General features: G+C 32.5%; 2 protein-coding genes across 3 annotated transcripts in view; one reads left to right on the top strand and one right to left on the bottom strand.

Moving 5' to 3' along the window:
• Nucleotides 1-4,653: 4,653 nt before the first annotated feature.
• On the top strand, nucleotides 4,654-8,599 carry LOC127720862 (cytochrome P450 2D27-like). Its single transcript, XM_052227609.1, has 3 exons — nucleotides 4,654-4,791; nucleotides 7,230-7,674; nucleotides 8,339-8,599. The coding sequence occupies exons 1-3, from the start codon at nucleotides 4,654-4,656 to the stop codon at nucleotides 8,521-8,523; spliced, it is 768 nt and encodes a 255-aa protein (XP_052083569.1). The 3' UTR covers nucleotides 8,524-8,599.
• Nucleotides 8,600-14,015: 5,416 nt separating this feature from the next.
• LOC127719874 (transcription initiation factor TFIID subunit 10-like) overlaps nucleotides 14,016-19,436 on the bottom strand; it is a 28,560-nt gene continuing 23,139 nt past the window's right edge. Inside the window, exons 2-5 of one of the 2 annotated variants that reach the window (XM_052226221.1) lie at nucleotides 18,450-18,562; nucleotides 16,578-16,642; nucleotides 15,880-15,991; nucleotides 14,016-14,278 (exon numbers count right to left, since the gene is read on the bottom strand). In XM_052226221.1, the coding sequence (XP_052082181.1) occupies nucleotides 14,189-14,278; nucleotides 15,880-15,991; nucleotides 16,578-16,642; nucleotides 18,450-18,562 (380 nt within the window). In that variant the 3' untranslated portion in view covers nucleotides 14,016-14,188. The remainder of the gene's footprint in view (nucleotides 14,279-15,879; nucleotides 15,992-16,577; nucleotides 16,643-18,449; nucleotides 18,563-19,436) is intronic. The other variant, XM_052226222.1, reaches the window with a different exon arrangement.

The following is a 19,436-nucleotide window of genomic DNA, read 5'->3' on the forward strand; positions in this document are numbered from 1 at the left end:
GTAAGTTGTCAAAGGCCCAGAAATGCAGGACCGGACATACATATATATGCTAAAACAATAAACGAAAAACAAATATGACAGACAGCTACGATCGACAACAACTGATTTAAAAGCTCCTGATTAGGGACAAACACATGCAAAATGCGGCAGGGTCAAACATGTTTGCACAATTGTCCGATTTGTAAATATTTACACATGTGAAGCAGGATCTGTTGACCCTTCCGGAGCACATAGGATCAAGCATGATTTTTTTTTTTGGTAGAATTCGCGATGCTCAGTCTTAAGTTTACTATGTAGTGTTTTGTGAACTTGTTTGTTTTTTCGTTGTTTTTCGTTTATTGCCATGGTATTGTAAGTTTCTCTTCGACTTATGAGTTTTGAAGTGTCTTCTGCCTCTTGTTTTACCTTTGTAAGGTATACTCGCGAACCAAATAGCAACTTTGGCATTTTATAGTCTCTTTGTCTAACATACAGTTCTAACCGGTCCCGTTAATATGCCTTTGTGGTGCTCGCTATCCCAGTGCACGGTTGCTGTTTGTTGTCTCGCATCTTTGTAATGCAAATTGCCTTTGGTTTCAGTAGAACTCGCTAAGTCTTATGAACCCCGGTAAAATATATATAATCTGTAACTTACTGAAAATTTAAAAATAAGAAGATGTAGTATGATTTCCAATGAACAACTCTCCATCAGAGACCAAAACGAAGTAGAAGGTTAGCAACAAAGGTCACTGTACGGTCTTCAACAATGAGCAAAACGCTTACCGTATAAAAGGATCGAAATCGGACAAATATGTGAAATGTCTAATCTGTAACTTACTGGTAATATAAAAAGATGTAGTATGATTGCCAATAACACAACTCTCCATCAGAGACCAAAATGAAGTAGAAGGTTGGGAAATAAAGGTCACTGTACGGTATTCAACAATGAGCAAAACGCTTACTGTATAAAAGGCATCGAAATGACAAATATGTAAAACAATTCAAACGAGAAAACTAACGGCCTGATTTATGTACAAAAAATAAACGAAAAACAAATATGATATAAGCAACAAACGACAAACACTGAATTACAGGCTCCTGACTTGAGACGGGCACCTACTGAATGTGGAGAGGTTAAACATATTAGCATACGCCCAAACTCTAGATTATCTTGTTCCGTTTTTTTTTTTTTTTTTTTTTTTTTTTTTTTTTTTTTTATCCAGATGTGCTCATTGCATTCCATGCACTATATACAGCGCGTGAACATGAATTATTACGACATTTATGTTCTTACAATACAATATCCGAAACTAAGACACATTTAGCTTATCTTTAACTCAAACTAGTATAAACTATTGGCATCACTTTGCATTCACATTTTAGTAAACATGTTTTTTCCCTCTTATATGGGATAAACGTGAAATAACATAAATCATGACAGACGGAGATGGGAATCTGACATATTAATTTTATATGCCTTATGGTCTAAAACAAAGTTTCATGTTATTCAGATCGATGGTATTGTCATTTCTGCTTATATTCTCCAATCTTGTTGTTTGTAACCTGAAAAGGAAAGAATTTCGCGATCTTCCTAACTTAAACGAGCGTAAATTGTATCCATCATTGAACGTCATGTCCCAAATATTTGTAAGATTTTCAAGTGTAGGTATCTTGATTAAACTTTACATTGAAGTCAGATGCGGATTCATGATTTTGAAAAAGGGGTGGGGGGGGGGGGGGTGGCAAACTAAGCAACGTTTGGAGTGGAACAAGTAAAAATTCTATGTATCAACCATATATGTAGCAACATAAGGATGGCCGGGTCCACTCCCCCCTAAATCCGCCCCTTGCATGGAGTTTTTTGTCACAAAATGACTTGACCATACAACATAGGCACATGATAAGAAATCGATCATTAAATTTTCATCATACCCGGCCTCATTTATTTGTCTTTGTAAACGTAAATTTCCATTTTTATCCGTCAATAAATTAATAACATAATTATTTTATTTGATATTTTTCACATTTCCGTAGTACATATATTTCTTTTTGACCATATCCAGGCCATTTTTCATAAAAATATCAAACCTCTTGATTTTCATCATACGTACCCGGCCTCATTTATTAGTCTTTGTAAACGTTAATTTCCATTTATATCCGTCAAAAATAATCATTATATATTTGTTGTCAAGGGGTTCCTCCTGTTTTTGCTCTACGTTTTGGAACAAGAGTACCACATAACACCCCATCATACTAAATGAAAACAATAACATATTACAGTTTATTCCTTGGGGGTCAATCTAATTAAAATATAGAACTCGGATTTCGTAGTATAACGAAATCCGAGTTCTATATTTTAATTAGATTGAGCTGCGATAAAAATAAAACATTACTATTCTAATTTAAAATTAATAAAAGTAAAATAAAAAAGAGAAAGAAAATAGAATAAAAAATTAATTCAAACCACTTTCATCAATTTCCTAAAAAAATAAATATTAAAAAAAATTCTATCAACATATAACATAAACTATTACAACAAATATACTTTCATTATTCATGTACCAAACGTTTTTCCTGAAATATCCATTTTCTTTAAATTATCTTTTATCATGATAAAAAGAACAGGCTTTATGAACAATTATATGTTATAAAAATCTTTTCCTCCTGACATAGAATTAGTGAATAGAGTAGGACAGTGTTACAATGTACTTGAATGTCATTACAAGTCATTAAAGCATTGAACTTGAACTCTGTACTCATGTTTTCAAAATTTTCAATAAATTGACGTGCCTTTTGAAACAAATCATATCTAATGTCTTCATACAAAGGGCAAACCACTAAAAAATGAGTTTCGTGTTTACAAAATTTACATAGTCTATTATTCAGCGGAATCTGCGGTCTGGAGTATCTTCCTGTCTCTACAGCTAGGGGTACTGAGCGATCCACTGCGAAATAATGCCATAGTTCGAGTTACGTTTCTTGGTAAAAGCGAAAGAATATACTGTTCTGTTTTAACACTTGTCTTGTAAATACGGTAAGTCCTTAGCTTGTTCCCGTTAGCATTGTTTCTGTCGTCATGTAAATCTTTCTCGAAATCAGCCTGGTCAATGTTCGAAAGTTTTTCACTTATGAGGCGCATCGCCGTTTTAACACTGAGAGTGGCGTTATGAACAATATCAGCAACATCTATATCGTTTGCAACTTTGTCTATTTGATGATGCCACCCTTTTCATCGCCGCGTTATAACTATCTCATTCTGTTTTAATGATGTTATTTCAAAGAAGTAATTTTTTTTTATTTCACATGTAAAACCAAAATTTTTTTCACCTTGGAAAAGTTGTTGACAGCTGTAAGTCTTGCATAGATGCAGGGTAGATTCCTAATTCTGCAAGCTCTGCAAGGTTTATTGCAACCCAATTTATACCAAAATGAAAAAGATATCATTAAAAAAGTTTAACCGTAACTTGTAACTTAAATAACAATAACTGACTGAACTAACAGATTTCAAGGTCAAATAAAATTGCTGCAGGTCACCAGTCGAATTTCAGTTCTTACCCCTTTGATTACCGTTAGATAATTAGATTTAGTGAAAATTACAGTAATATTCCAGGACCTCCATAATTTGAATTCAGCCGGAATATCCATAAAGCATGAACACCTTCTGAAATATTTAAGGACCTCCATAATTCGATTGAAGGATATCCCAAAAATATTTCAGGACTGCATATATAATTCGACTACAGGATATTCTGAAATAGTTTAGGACCTCCACAAATATAAATCGATCAACATTGCGTTATTTCAGGACCTTAAATATTTCAGGATATCCCTAGTACTTATTGAGTTCTAAAATTATATATTTCAGGACCTCCTAACATACCCTGAAATAAAGCAATTCTGACCGATTATTTGTTGAGATCCTGGAATATTCCAGGATATCCTGCAAACGAATTATTGAGGTCCTAAAATACTTCAGGATATCCATAAATCAAATTGTGTAGGTCCTGAAGGAGGTCCTCAACGATTTATAGATATACTGAATTCGAAATATGGCGGTCTTGAAATGTTCCAGGAGCTCATTAGACACAATACTTTTGACTAAATTCGCGCCTCATATTGTTCAGCAGACAAATTTTAAACTTTCGTGATCACAGGTTTTTTTCTCAAGTGAACCGAGAAAACTGATGCCCCTTTAAGTAGATGCTTCCAAAGAACTTTGTAAGCGACTTTTTCTACATATCGCTATATAAGAAAATGCCTGTACCAAGTCAGGAATATGACAGTTGTTTTCCATTCGTTTGATGTGTTTGAGCTTTTGATTCTGCCTATTGATAAAGGATTTTCCGTTTGAATTTTCCTTGGGGTTCGGTATTTTTGTTATTTGACTTTTTTCTAGTAAGTCCTTGAATATAAAAAAGTGACACTGTAATTATTCATATGAACATGCAGTCGAATATTCCGATGCATGTTGCTGCAAACAAATTAACTTTGTACTAAAGGAAAATTGGCATAATTCAAGCACGACAAAAACCTTGAATTTAATTGAATATGCCGATTATTAGATAATAACTAAGCTAGCCTATCAAGTATAAAGCAAAAAAGATAAATTTCCCAATATTAAGGTTAGATTATATATGTCAACACTGTGAACGTAACATAAAGATTAGACACATGATGGCGTATTTGTTAAATGTTTCGATTACTGAAGTATTAATTGGAGTAACTGTCGGGCTAATATGCTGGCTTTGGATGAGATCACGGAGACCTGCCGATTTCCCTCCTGGACCAATACCACTACCACTCATTGGAAACGTACATCAGCTTTCAGGAGGAAATATTGTGAAAGGTTTTCGCAGACTTAGAAAGGAATATGGCGATATTTTCAGCCTTTCAATTGGGTCATCTTGGGTGATAGTTGTTAATGGGGCCGATGATTTACGTGAATTGTTGCTTAAAAGAGGCGACTGTATATCCGACAGGCCACAAATTTTCATTTTAAAACTCAGGGAAAACCATGGTAAGAATACTTTAACCAAATATAATTACATTACATGTATTTTTTTTATAGGAATCACTAGTTTGATTTGCTGACAGCAATCGCGAGGCATTCCGTTAAGCAAACAACTCTCAACCAATCATATCCCAAACATGACGTCTGAAGCCTTTTCCCGGAAAAATGTAATTTCAGAAAAATGTGTCCGGTGTGCACTTAAATCCCTTATATTCGTTTAAAAAATAAAAAATGAAAACAGGATTTTTGAAAGGTGACCACAATTCAAGAAAACGGAATCCACCACTGTTTCGTATGTTCTATGTACATTAATCAGGCCGATAATTTACTCGTTTGAATTGTTTTAAGTTTTGTTATGTCGGGTCCTTTTATACCTATAGTCTGGTATATAGATGTCTCATTGTCACTTCTCCTTATTTTAGATAGATAGATATATCTAATTTTCAATATTTTATCAAATTCCTCTTCCACAGTATAAATGTTAACGAAATATCTTTGTTCATTTTGTGAATATATATGAATTTTGTATAATGTTAAGAAAGTTAACACTTTTACGTCTATTAAAACACTTGCGAGTGCAAGCCAACCAATGTTTTGTTTACAGAAATGTACCGTGATGATTTTGATGTACATGTTTTGACTTATTTCAGGCATTATAGCATCAAACGGCTCAACATGGAAACAACAACGCACATTTACACATTTAAAACTTAGAGATTTTGGATTTGGAAGACGCAGTTTTGAATCAAGAATTTCAGAAGAGGTTGATATATTCTTGAAATACCTTGAAGATTTCAAAGGAAAGCCGTTTGATATCTCCGAAAAATTATATATCAGTATATCAAACAACGTTATGTCAATAATTATTGGACGTAGATTTGATTACGATAACCCAAAATTTAAATACTTTATTGGTTTACTAACTAAAAATTTCAAGAATGCAGCTCTCGCAGGTCCACTGTATTTTTTTCCAATACTTGCCAAGCTTCCTGGTGATTTGTTTGGCGCTAAAAAGATCATTGATATTTCGATTAAGCTTAGACAATTTTATAAGGATGAAATAGAAGAACACAAGGCTTCATTTGACGACAACAACATAAGGGACTTTACAGACGCCTATTTGAAGGAGATGGCTCTTCATAAAAATGAAAAGGACACAACGTTTACAGGTATAAAATTAAAGTTACCACGCCTTTTTTCCACTAATTTAACACAGAACAATAGCAATCGTATTTTTTAATTCAAATTATATGAAATTAAAAAATATTCAGAATACAATGTTAGGCCAACTTTGAAGCTGGGAAGAAATCCAGTAATAAGTCACGGTAAAGAGGAAAGAAAATGAGTTGTGGTTATGACGATTCAATAAGCTCATATACCGAATGGAACTTCATTGGATAAATGGGATATATCCCGAATATCAGTGAACTCCGCCTTTCAATTATAAAAATATAGATTAAATGACTCACTCATATCCCCTGTCCCCAGTTACTGGTATACTGAACAGTCCAATGATATACTTGTTTTAATTCGAGAGAATATCACTCAATGGGACCCTAACTATGATCAGATGGCGGGACGTCTGGTTTCCTGTCTAGGAATTATGACAAGATTATGTTTCTCTTTCGGAAAGCACATTAAGCGATTTTTGTGTGAATAAAAGAACATGTGGGTTTGTTTTCCGAAGAAAAATAAATCGTATCTCTTAATGTTTACTATATATATATATATATTGAAATCAACAAGAAAGAACAACGCATATGAGCATAAAAGGGAAAAATTAAATAGAGTCCCAGCATTTCACGGCAAGTACTGGAAAATAAATTATAACAAGTAGCGCAAAATAGTTCTAGACTTTTACAAAAACCTTAATTCGATCTCCGAAGAATAAAGAAAATCCCCGCGTTTGATTCTGGTTGAAGTATTAACACAATGTTTTCCTTACGTAAATGCAGAAATCGATTGCATTACTGATAATTAGAACAATTAACATATAGAGAAGAACGTGGTTTTTGCCTGTTCCTCGAATGTAATTCACATACAGGAGAACCCTTAATTATCCGTTACTTAATAAATTTATCCTTACCTGTATAGAATTCGGATAAAAAGCTAATAAACCAATTATTTTCACTAGTTATACGTTTTTTTAAAACCTTATAGTGAATTCCCAAAATACAGAAACACAAAATGCAAATGTATAGTTAAAAATTATGAAAAAACATGACATGCCCTTTCCGTTTCAGAAAAACAACTGATGTGGCTGATTTCGGACTTTTTTACAGCGGGTACTGAGACAACTTCAACTACAATCAGATGGGCTGTGGTGTTTTTATTAAATAACCCTAAAGTTCAAACTAAAATGAGAAAAGAGATTGAAGATGTGATCGGAAGCGGAAGACCACCGCAGTTATCTGACCAGAAAAAACTTAATTATTGTGTTGCGGTTATTCATGAAGTTCTTAGGCTAGGAAATATTTCTCCAACTTCCCTGCCTCATAGTGTTTCCGAAGATGTCTTCTACAAAGGATATAAAATCCCCAAAGAAGCTATCGTTATGCCGATGCTAGATTCTATCTTGTTCGATGAAAGCAACTTTCCAAACAGCCATGACTTCATACCAGAACGATTTATCGATAAAGATGGCAACTTAGTGGATGTGGATAAAGTTATGGCATTCTCTATAGGTAATTATAGTATTTATATTTTCACATAAGTTGTTTTTACTCGCCACTTGATGACTTATGTCAATCTGGGAACAGTATATCTAACAATATATATGTTCCTGTGTCAATGTATTGTTCTCATGATTTGTCTCTTATTTTAACAATGTAAAACAAGAGATAAATAATGAAAACAATACATTGTAATTATATTTTCACATAAGTTTTTTTTTACTTGCCACTTGATGACTTACCATGTTACGTCAGTGTATTGTTCTCACATTTAATGTGTCAATTTCAGACAAGATCGAGCTAATATGAAATAAGGAGATGTTTTATAATTGTCAATGGGACAACTATCCAACGGAGTCAAAATGACGTGAATTGAAGCAATTATAGATAACCGTATTGCCTTCAACAATGAGCAAAGCCAATACTGTATAGTTTTAAAGGCCATAACATGACGGAAAATATGAAAAAAGCATATGAATAAAATAAACCAACGGCCTTATTTGTGACAAAATAATAAACGAAAAACAGATATAACAAACAACAACCAACGACAATTACAGAATTTTAAACTTATTTCATTCTGCAACAATGAATTATCCATGACTTTAGTTGTACATGATTTAGATGTAATGTTCAGAAACTGTTACTCATGAGGTTCATTTTATTTTGCATTCAGGCAAGAGAAATTGTCTTGGAGAGTCCTTGGCTAGAATGGAACTTTTCCTCTATTTAACTTCTCTTGTCCAGAGATTTGAACTGCTACCTCCAGAGGGAAAGGACCCGCCTTCATTAGAGGGTATATATGGAACTACACATAGTCCTCTACCATTTACATTCCGGGTCCTATCAAGACACCGGTGACAATTAAGATATTAAGTACTAGTAGACTGTTGTCAGAATATTTTTTGTATTTCTTTAATTAAAAGTTTTACTCAAATAGCCCATTTAACTTGTGACCGTGGTAATTTTTGCAAATAGTGTAATTTGAATTTAATCAAGTACATTTTCCTCATCCTTTGATTAGGATGTCACTTTAAAAATGTTCAATTCAGGTGAGACAAGCACATGAACATGAGGCGGGTTAAAATAGTAAAAAAAAATACTCCCTCCCCTTACAGTTTTGATCAGCGGACTTAAAAAAAAAAATACAAAAAAGAATATAATATACCGATCAGAATATGACAAGCACTTAATAAACCTTGCATAAAAAAAGAGGCGGACATGCAAAACTCATTAGTCGAAGTTAAACGGACAACGCCATGGCAAATATAGAAAGACCACGGAAAGCCAAAAAATAGGTCCACAAAGCAACATAGAAGTCTAAAGAAACGCGATTCCTACAAAACTTGGGGAGGGGATATCGTGTGCTCCGGAAAGGTTAGAAAATTCTAAATTCTTTTCCACAATAGCACCCGTCATGTTGCCTCATGGTAAGTACAAATTCGTCTAAAAAGTCTCATTCGAGAAAAAGAGGACGGGATTGACTGTGGTAACGACAATTGGAACATATCCGATATATTCCTGGGCATCTGTGACAATGATAAATTCCATAACGGTCGACCAACGCGTGATGGTGTCCGCAACACGTTCGAAGGGATGACGTCACTTGGAATCCTTGGTTCAATAGTTTTTTTGTAAGTAGCAAGCATCTTCCAAGGAAAAGCATTAATTCTCATGCAGGAATATCGTATCAACTTGGAAATATATACTGTAAATGCAGGCGCTGCTTAAATGTTGCTACACATAAATAAAAAGTTGACAATTGGGAAGCTAAAATCGTCTCTTTTGTTCTCAACTGACCCTTATTGTTAATTTCGAGATATAAGTAAAGATATAAGGCAGACTTAACTGTATCTGCAGTATCATTTTTTCAAGTTCGATGGATATTTGCGTTCAATTAACATATTAACCAAACTTTGAATTATATAGTGAGAAGACATCTTCTATAAAGCTAAACCAGAGACATATATACACATATGTGTATATATGTCTCTGACTGAACGTATAAGGATATTAATAAAAATTAAATAACAGTGTAATAGATAACAAAAACACAAGCGAAAAAAAAAAACAACAATAAAGAAAACTTAGTTGTGCAATGTCCCCTTAACAATGATAACAACAGCCATACTATATACGAGAGTAGGCTCCTAGGTCAGAGAGAAAAACATCCGGAACTTGTGTGCTATGTACACGAACTTACCAGTTTAAACATTAAAATTAATAATATAAACGGAATTTTTATGTAATTCCTTCAAATGTTAGAGATAAGATGCCACTTTTGAAGGATTCTAGGGTTTGAAACATACCAATTGATTCAGGTAGGTAATTCCAGTCAGAGATGGTCTTAGGGAAAAAAGAATCATTTTATGATAAAACAAAGTTTTTATTAGTTGAATTTTGTCTAATGATAGATAGTAAAAATAATGAGTTCCTCGAAGGATAACAGAACCGACAGCCTATTCAAAAGATACAGCAACATTTGAAAGCACCTGTTGTTGCATGCCAGCTGTAAAGTCTGTTATCCAATTTAAAAGAGAGGTAAAGGATACCAAACGGACGTGTAAACACAAAGTTGAAAATTAACTGACAACGCCATGGCTAAAAAAGAAAAAGACAAACAAACAACAGTACACAATACACAACATAGAAAACCAAAGACTGAGCAACACGAACCCCACCAAAAACTGGAGGTGATCTCAGGTGCTCTGGAAGGGCAAGCAGATCCTGCTCCACGTTTGGATTTCCAAATCTATATAATACAATGTACAAGTTAATATTTCATATGGGACTTTATCAAAGGCTTTTGAAAAATCTGAAGGTATCATAGCACCCATTTGCCAATGATTTGAAAGACTGACTGTCATTTTATATATAATTTTTTGTAAGATGTTTTCGCAAATTTCTTGTTGATTTTTAAAATTGTTTACAATATATTGCAGTAAATGCGACTGGTCTATAGCTATAAATAATAGCGTTGTGCTAGTCATCTTTCATAAAGATAAGTACAGCATTAGCCTGATATCAATCTGTTGAAATTTTACCAGAATCAATCACTGAATTAATGGAGAGTTGTGTCACCCATGGAGACAACTCTTTAGAAAGATTGTTTAAGAAATAATGATTAATATTTTGCACGTTGAAATCTTCCTATCACTCTCTGTTACTTAATTTCATACATCTCTTTGATGTCCTTTTTTTGCCTTGTCAAAGGCTTTATTAGTGTCATGTGGTAAAAAGTCTTCATTAAATTATCTACCATATGGTTAACATGCCTATAGTCAGATACTGAAAACTATTAAATCGGCGGACAATTAATGTCAGATGGTGGTAAACCAAAATGTGTTAAAATGTGCCAAAATTTCAGTGTACTACTAATTGCTATTGTAACCTTTAAACTTTGACTTCAAAATCGAAAGGAATCTTGTTCAACCCAATATATGCATTATCCACGACAGATTGGCAAAGGTACAACTTATGGCTCAAAAGATATTTTCCGGAAGCAAAACATTTTGCAAAATTTCAGTTTGTTCAAATATAATGTAACCTTGACCTTCGACTGCAAAATCAATAAGGTCTTCTTGGAATTCGCCAGAAAAGCTTACTTTGAAGGTTAGGCATATGATTCAAAACAGATAACATGCAAAACCCTAATATTTGCCAAAGTTTCAGTCGAACAATCGTGCTGAATCCTAGACTTTTGACAAAGTGACCTCAAATCAAAAGGAGAGGTTGCAATCAGCCATTATGACCTTAATGTTTGATCTATTGACCCCAAAATTAAAAGGAGTTTTCTTCCATTCATTGAGCATTATTCAAGGAAAGTATGTTGCAAGATAGAGACCTGGTTCAAAACATAACATCCAGAAATCAAATTGTTGTCAAATTGTCAGTCTATTACAGTTGATAGGAACATTATCGAGCCAAGTTTGGTGAAGATATTCATAAGGGCTCTTATGATTTCCTCTTGAAACTGAAATGTTTATGTCCCAACTGGCCTTACAGGAATAGAGTTTTTACAAAACAAGTCTTATCTTTTTAGGAGAGATTCATGTGGACTCTTGAACAAGGTTATTGTCAGTGCTTTACAAAAATTTTAATGCGAGATAACTTTAGGCTACTTTCTTAATGTGCAAGTACCAAATGCATATTCAGCATAATCTGAACAGAGAAAAAAATACAATACAATCATTTTATTTACATTTTTTGACAATTCCCAAATGTTTCTACACTGAAGGAACAAGATTTGTGTCCGGACTTGAAATATAATTGTGAACTTTGCTGTGGTCAGTTTTTTTGCTAAACAAGCTTGTGCCAATACATCTCATTAAAAAGGATTTTTATAGTTTTGTTTTTAAATTCCCCAGGTTCAGGTTGCTTTAACAATCACAAACATGTTAAAACCACTTCATAAGTTTAATTTGCTTGCTCATAGAAAAGCTAGGAGTCTGTAATGTAGTGGTTGTTGTTGATAGATCCATTGGTTTTCACTTTTAAATAGTTTTACATTTTGTCAAACCAGGGTCTTTTATAGCTTACTTTGATATAGTATGGATTTCACTCATTGTTGCTGGGTTGCTCTTTCATTAGTTTCTAACCCAAGTACTTTTCTTTGTACAAACTCAGTTATGATGTAGGACTTTTTAAAAACTGATTGGTAGCTGAGTGTACTATGAACTTTGACTACGGTTTAAATGGTATGATCTTTTGGGTTCAAAAATACATTAAAGGTATAACAAGAATCACCAAAAATACTGGACATAAAATACCACATTGACCACCAACAACTGACTCCTTAAAAAAATACCAGAATACATTTCATACAGCAAGAAAAAGGATTGTTGTATAATAGGCATTAATGATAATTTAAACAAGCATTCTGAGAGTATTGCATGGCAATACATAGTCCCCTACTGGTTAAAAATTCATTTTACTGGAACAAAATGCTAACTTGTTCTATAACTTGTCATGGTGTAAACAAATAGAAAATATCAAGTCAATATCTTCAAGCATGACTAAAAACAGTGTGGAAAACTGAATATATGAGAGAATTTTTTCAAGTCCAAGGACCATAACTCTGCACAAAATTATCAGACTGAAACAAAAATTTGAACTTGATCTAACACTCTAAAATTAGATATGATGTAATACAATGTATATCTATTTTCGAATTACAATCAAATATAATTAATAGTTCCAAATATTTTTTTCTTTCATTTGTCACAAACTAATATAGATTTGTAACTTATCTATAAAATGTCAACAACTTTTATCTACACAATGTAATGTATTGAAATATATACTTTAATAAAAATAGATTATTATCTAATTAAAGGATTTCACTTAATAAAAAAAAATATATATATATACATGTAGCATTCAGAAAATTAGTTTATACAAAATAACATATTAACCTGCAACAAAATTACTCAAACAATTTACCAAAGAATGTCTTTTAAAAAATGAGTTATCTCCCATTGTACAGATTATATGGTTTAACATAGTACTCTAACGTTAGTTATGGATTTTTTTTATAGACCATAACTCTGGACTAAATCATCAGACTGGAACAAAATTCGAACTTGATCTATAACTTGTCATTATAAAACTATATACCAAATATCAAATCAATATCTTCAAGAACGAAGAAAAAAAGTGTGGAAAGCTTCGCCCTCGTCAGTAGGGGACTAATAAAAACAGTGATCTGTATCATTGACTTTTTCTTAGAAATTTCCTATACTGGAGGCTTCAAAATCACTAAAACAATGTGTTTGTTACAATTCTTGACTATTTGTTTTTATGCTTTAACACTACTATCTCAGGTATGGGTTGATCAATGGCAAACATGTATAAAACCTTAACTTTTTGTATGTGCCCCCGTCTATTTTTTTGTTTTCATTTATTGTTTTGTACATGAATCAGGCCATTTTTTTTTATTTGAATTGTGTGACATTTTGTCATGTCAAGGCCTTTAATAGCTTACCATATACTATGGGTTGTGCTCATTGTTGAAGGCTTTACAACGAGCTTTAGTTGCTTACATCTATATAACTTGGTCTCTGGTGGAAAGCTGTCTCATTGACAATCATGCCACATCTTTGTATTTTTTATATAGACATCTATTAGAGTTATGTGTTATGAACATCTAAGGGATGTTATTTGATAATCGGTAGGTTAAAATACTTGTTGATTTTCAAATTCGAAGGGCTAAAAATGTGACTGTATCATACCTTCTCTTTACAAACTGTTTGAACTGATACAAACACACTTGAAATTTAAAATTACATAACATTTTTATCAATGATTGTATACAATGACACAAGTTCTCTTTTCTCAATGGGATCAACTCAAGATAAAATGGAAACATGTTTAATTGTTTATCTACTACAAAATGATGTTGATATAAAAACTAACAAAACCATCTTAAAGTTGTTATCAAAGTTAACATTCACTGTAAAAAAATTTCAATAGTTAACACTATTCCACATGTTTAACAATATTTTTCTACAATATTAATAGTATGTGTTTATACAAAGTATGCTGGCTTCTTCACATTTATTCCATATTCAGCTAGAGCAGGAGTTAAATCATCCATTGTCAAGGTCAATCTCTTGTCCTTAAGAAAGAAATAAAAAGTTATAGACATATTTGAAGTTTTTCTGTATTTTTTAAGGCTTATTTCCTTCTAGCAATACACTCTGACCACAATAGAAAATACATATACGAGGGTGTGGATGGGGTTCCTTCATTTTTGTATTCTTAAATTTTTTAGACCATTTTTCTCTATTCTTTATAAATTTTGCCTGTTATTCTCTATAATGTATATTTTAGCACCCCATTATTCTCTATTCTTTATTTTTTTGCCCTATTTTTCTCTATTCTTTATATTTTCAGCTCTTTTTTCTGCACATTTTGCCCGTTATTCTCTATTCTGTAGACCCCATCCAGACCCTCATATAGTTGCATATGGTTGAGATACACATTCTAACAAAACTTTAAGGTTCAATTGATTGACTTATTATTGTTTGCTTCATGTTCAGTGGCAATAACTTCATGCATATTCATAAGGATATCAAATCAAACAATATATCAATTGGGTTGTTCTGCAAAGAGGGTACACTAAAAGGAAAGCAAGAAAATTTTGAACAAGACTAATACAGGGTTTTGACCTGCGTGGCTGCATGCAATTGATTGAAGTAAAATGTACACTAAGTTTTGACAAAAAATTTCCATATACAATGGGTGTTGTAAAATTTCAAACTATAAAGAAAACACAAAGTGGCTACACGGCAGATATAAAAATTGCTTACATGCTACAACTCAACATTATCAAGCTGCAGACTAAATATAAAATCATTCCCTTTTATAGATGCCATGAAAACTTTGACAAAAGTTTTCTAACCAAGGTCTTTAGGACGGGGAAATGATGGAAAGACAGAATGACAGACGGAGTCAAGTGGTTACTAGGCCTGCTTTCACTATTGGTGACACAGATAAAACTAAGGTATGTTCACCATGGCTTGTAGGACAGATATATTAAGGGTATGAAATTTCTGAAGTTTCAAAGAAAGAATTTAAAAATTTATCAATTGTTATTGGGTATTGTCTTTGAAATAACAAACAATTTTTGTAAGTGTTTTTTTTTCTTTTCTTGGAATTATTATATAATTTTGTCTGTACAGTTTTATTGTTATTTGTGGCACAATTTAGCATTAGTTATTCTTGTTTTTTTTTATAAATATAGTGTAAATTATACTAGGCTACTGTACCTGCTTTTGTGGAAGAATATCCATTAAGGATGAATCAGAATAATCGGACAGTATGTTTTGGTTCAACTTTCGATTATTATCGTATTTTTAATTGCAAATAATGTAGGAATATAGAAACAGTCTTTTCCTTATGTAATAATTGTGTAATAATCAGTATTGAAGTAAAATTACCAAAAGATACAGATGTCTAAATGCAATGTACTGAACACCAAAAAAGTGTGTATATTTAAGAAATAGATATTTTATGAATGTTTTAAGATATTTCTTACATTAACAGGGAGGTGTCATGAAGACCCTCATAATTGTTTCATGGAGATGCTGAAATATTAGTTTTAATGTTTTTTTGTTTAACAGGCCTGTTGCTGTAACCACACATTTAGTGTAAAGGCAAAATAGAAATATATTCAGCGGACAATTGTGTTCTAGAAATCTAAATATGAGGAATTACCTTTCCTTTACTTTTGGTCTGTCCAGATGATGACTTCATTTTACAATGCTGTAATGCTTCATTTGCTATGTCTGACACAAACTTCTGGGCAGCTATGGATACCAATCTTGTTCTATAAAAGGAAAAAAATAAGTTTGCTGGTTTACCAGAAGTTAGTTGCACATTTGTTTGTTTATGATTAATACCCTCTAAGAAACCCGGTATTGTTTTCATTTTACTCCTCAAAACTATATCCCTCCATAGTAAGTTGGAACCCCAAGGTATATACACTAGCGTTGACTACTAACTGGTATGTATTATAAACTTCGGAAAACCCAGTTAAAAATCTTCTACTACTACAATAGTTACTGGTAAAGGATTTCAAGAATATGTCAGAGTTACTATATTTTTTTTTATAGTAATGAGTATTACTGTGACATCAAAATCAAAGTTTTCAATAAAATCAAGAACTCTTGGAAGTTAAATTTTCAAAAATTATTTGACAGTAAGCCATAATAAACTGCAATATTTTTGAGATTTATTGATTTATATTAAATACACCAGGGAAAAAGGAAAAAAAAGGAAAGACTTTTGTCCACATACTGTAGTTTATAAATCAGGATCAGTGGATTAATAAAAGGAACATATAGCAATACAATATAAATCAATACAGGAAAAGCACTTTTAATTCTATAATGATGCTACAATAGACAACTTACATTCTGGGATCTGTAGCTTCAAATCCTGCTCTGTTTAAGTAAAAGGCTGTTACTGAATCTGGTATCTAGGATGATATAAAATAAAACTGCTGTGAATTAAATTTCATAATTAAAGGGAGATAATAAAGATAATTTATTGACATTAAATTCTGTCCTAGTCTGGGTTTCACTTTGTTTATGTCTCTCTCTTGAATGAAAAAAAATGTGACAAGAGTTATCTTATACCACATGTAGTTGTGCACACATTTTGTGTTGATCTTAGTGTGACTGGTCTTTGTAATTAAGAAAAACCTGCACCATTAAAGATGGTCTCATACTACATACATTGATAACTCATAGCTGTGTACATTTTTGTGTTGACTAGTTGACTTTCCTGTCTAAGCAATTAAGATAAATTGCTTCGCCGAGCACAGCTGGATATGACAGCAGAGGTCCAACCCTGAACAGTTGGGGCAAAAATGGACACAATATTCGCGCTTGATACAGGTCTGAATTTGGATTGTAATTAAATATTTGACACATAAAAGGTTTCTGACACAGAATAACTGTAGTCAAAGAACTTAGAGTTGGTTATATGATTTGAATCTATATTCAATTTTTTGCTTTTGTGCAATACACTATGCTGTTACGTATAAACCCCCCCCCCCCCCCCCCACTTTTTTTTGGCTTAATTGTTCATTAAGCATTACTTTATACATAATTTAAAAGCAGTGTAAGGGAGGTAATTCAAATGATAAGTTTGAATTACCTCCCTTACACTGCTTTAAATTATGTTTTGTACTAAAGTTATTGTCCATTAACCAGGACACCCTTGTTTTTCCCCCTTTTTTGCCCCTAATTCCTAAACGGTTTGAGCCATAACCCCCCCACAGCAAATCCTAACCATCCCTTTGTGGTATGGAAACTTGTGGTATAATTTCAGAGAGATCCATACACCGTTCCACAAGTTATTGTCTGGAAACTAGAAAAATGCTTATATGCCCCTTTTTGGCCCTTAATTCCTAAACTGTTAAGACCATAACCTCCAAAATCAATCCCAACCTTCCTTTTGTGGTTATAAACCTTGTGTTTAAATTTCATAGATTTCTATTTAATAATACTAAAGTTATTGTCCAGAAACCAACTGTCTTCGGATGACGACACCAATATACGAGCGGTCGTATAAAAACTCCTAAGTACCATAAATTGTAAAGATAAAGGTTATAATTTTTCATTAGTATGGAACAAATGTTGATTGTGATTTTATACCATACATGTATTTTGCTTACTAAATAAATTATATGGCATGTAATGTTAGCCAATCTTATGCTTAAGTAAATAAATATCTAAAGGATGTCCTTCATATTTTGGAACCCTCTGTTTTTTCATAAACTATGCATTAACAAATTTGGTCCCAATAATCTCTTTTTTTTTTATAAAAATATTACATTATTCTTAATTTCAGCAGCAAGCATCCTTAAATGCACCAATCAGATCCATGTAAATAACTACAGAAATCAATAGAGAATATACATGGTTAACAATATATATACAAATTGATTTCTGTATAACAATATCTTAACTCTATATTAATACAAAGTCAATAGTCATATTTTGTGGATAAGAATTATGTAACATTTTAGTCCTAAGAATGTTTGTTACACCTTCATTTGACCTTGTACATTATAAGCAGAAACAGCTTTTACTTGCTATATCAATTCATAAAATATTTTTAGAAGCAACTCTCAAGTTATTTTACTTCACATTATTTTTCCAATCCAAAATTTTCTATTGAATAAAGAGAGTATCCTAGACAGCTTCTTTTGTTGTGTGTGAGAATTATAAAACCCAATGGTGTTTATTGATAGTTTGATAGTACTTCTTACTACTTACAGTTGGTGCATAATCTTCCAGCTGCTGTACAAAATCTGTGAGTGGTCCCCCAGCTCTGTTGTCTGATGCCCCACCACTAGGGATCAGGTTACCCTGCTGTGGACTCTCATCTGCTATAGAAAAAATATCATCTATAAACAAAAACTTAAGCTTCATGTATTTTTTTTTAATATAAAATATGTGTTAAAAGTTCTCCATGTCTTTTTTCTTTGTCCTTCCTCAAATTACAGCAAGACATTAAAGCTTATAAGATAAAAGAACAAAAGATTATATGTTAAAAGAACAAAAGCTTATATGATAAAATAATATGATTTATTATATACTTTGTAGTAAATACAGGTAAATTGTATGTGTAATACAATTGATGACAATCGTGCTGTATCAGCCATCCGTGATGATATCGATATCAGTCACGGTTGCAAAGGCTTTATCAAACCCCTAATCTGTATGACGTCACGTAATCGATATCAGTCACAGTTACAAAAGCTTTATCAAACCCCTTATATGTATTACGTCATGTGTCGTGAAAAATACATAAGTAGAGAAATTAGTTGTACTTGAGGTACATGTATATAATAAAGTGTATGATATGGTTTTTCAATATCACACACTGTATCAAAGTATACAATTTGTTTAGGAAGTTCGGTTAAAAGAACAAATTAGATGTATGTATAATGACATAATATGATTGCAATTTCTGAAAAAGTTAATATAAATTTTGAGGGGTGAAGAAGTTGCTAATAGAAAATTGGTACCCCATTTAAATCATTGGTAAATCAGTGACATATAATGCAATATTGTATTTTATGTCTCTAGTAAAATCTATATTTTGCAAAGAGAAAACCTAAGAATAATTTGGATTAAAAATAAAATGCTCCGCAGGGCGCAGCTTGATACGACCGCAGAGGTCGAACCCTGAACAGTTCGGGGAAGTATGGACACAACATTCAAGCTTGATACAGCTTTGGATTTGGATTGTGATTAAAT

Source organism: Mytilus californianus, unplaced genomic scaffold (genome assembly GCF_021869535.1).
Source record: "Mytilus californianus isolate M0D057914Y unplaced genomic scaffold, xbMytCali1.0.p SCAF_11, whole genome shotgun sequence".
NCBI lineage: Eukaryota > Metazoa > Mollusca > Bivalvia > Mytilida > Mytilidae > Mytilus > Mytilus californianus.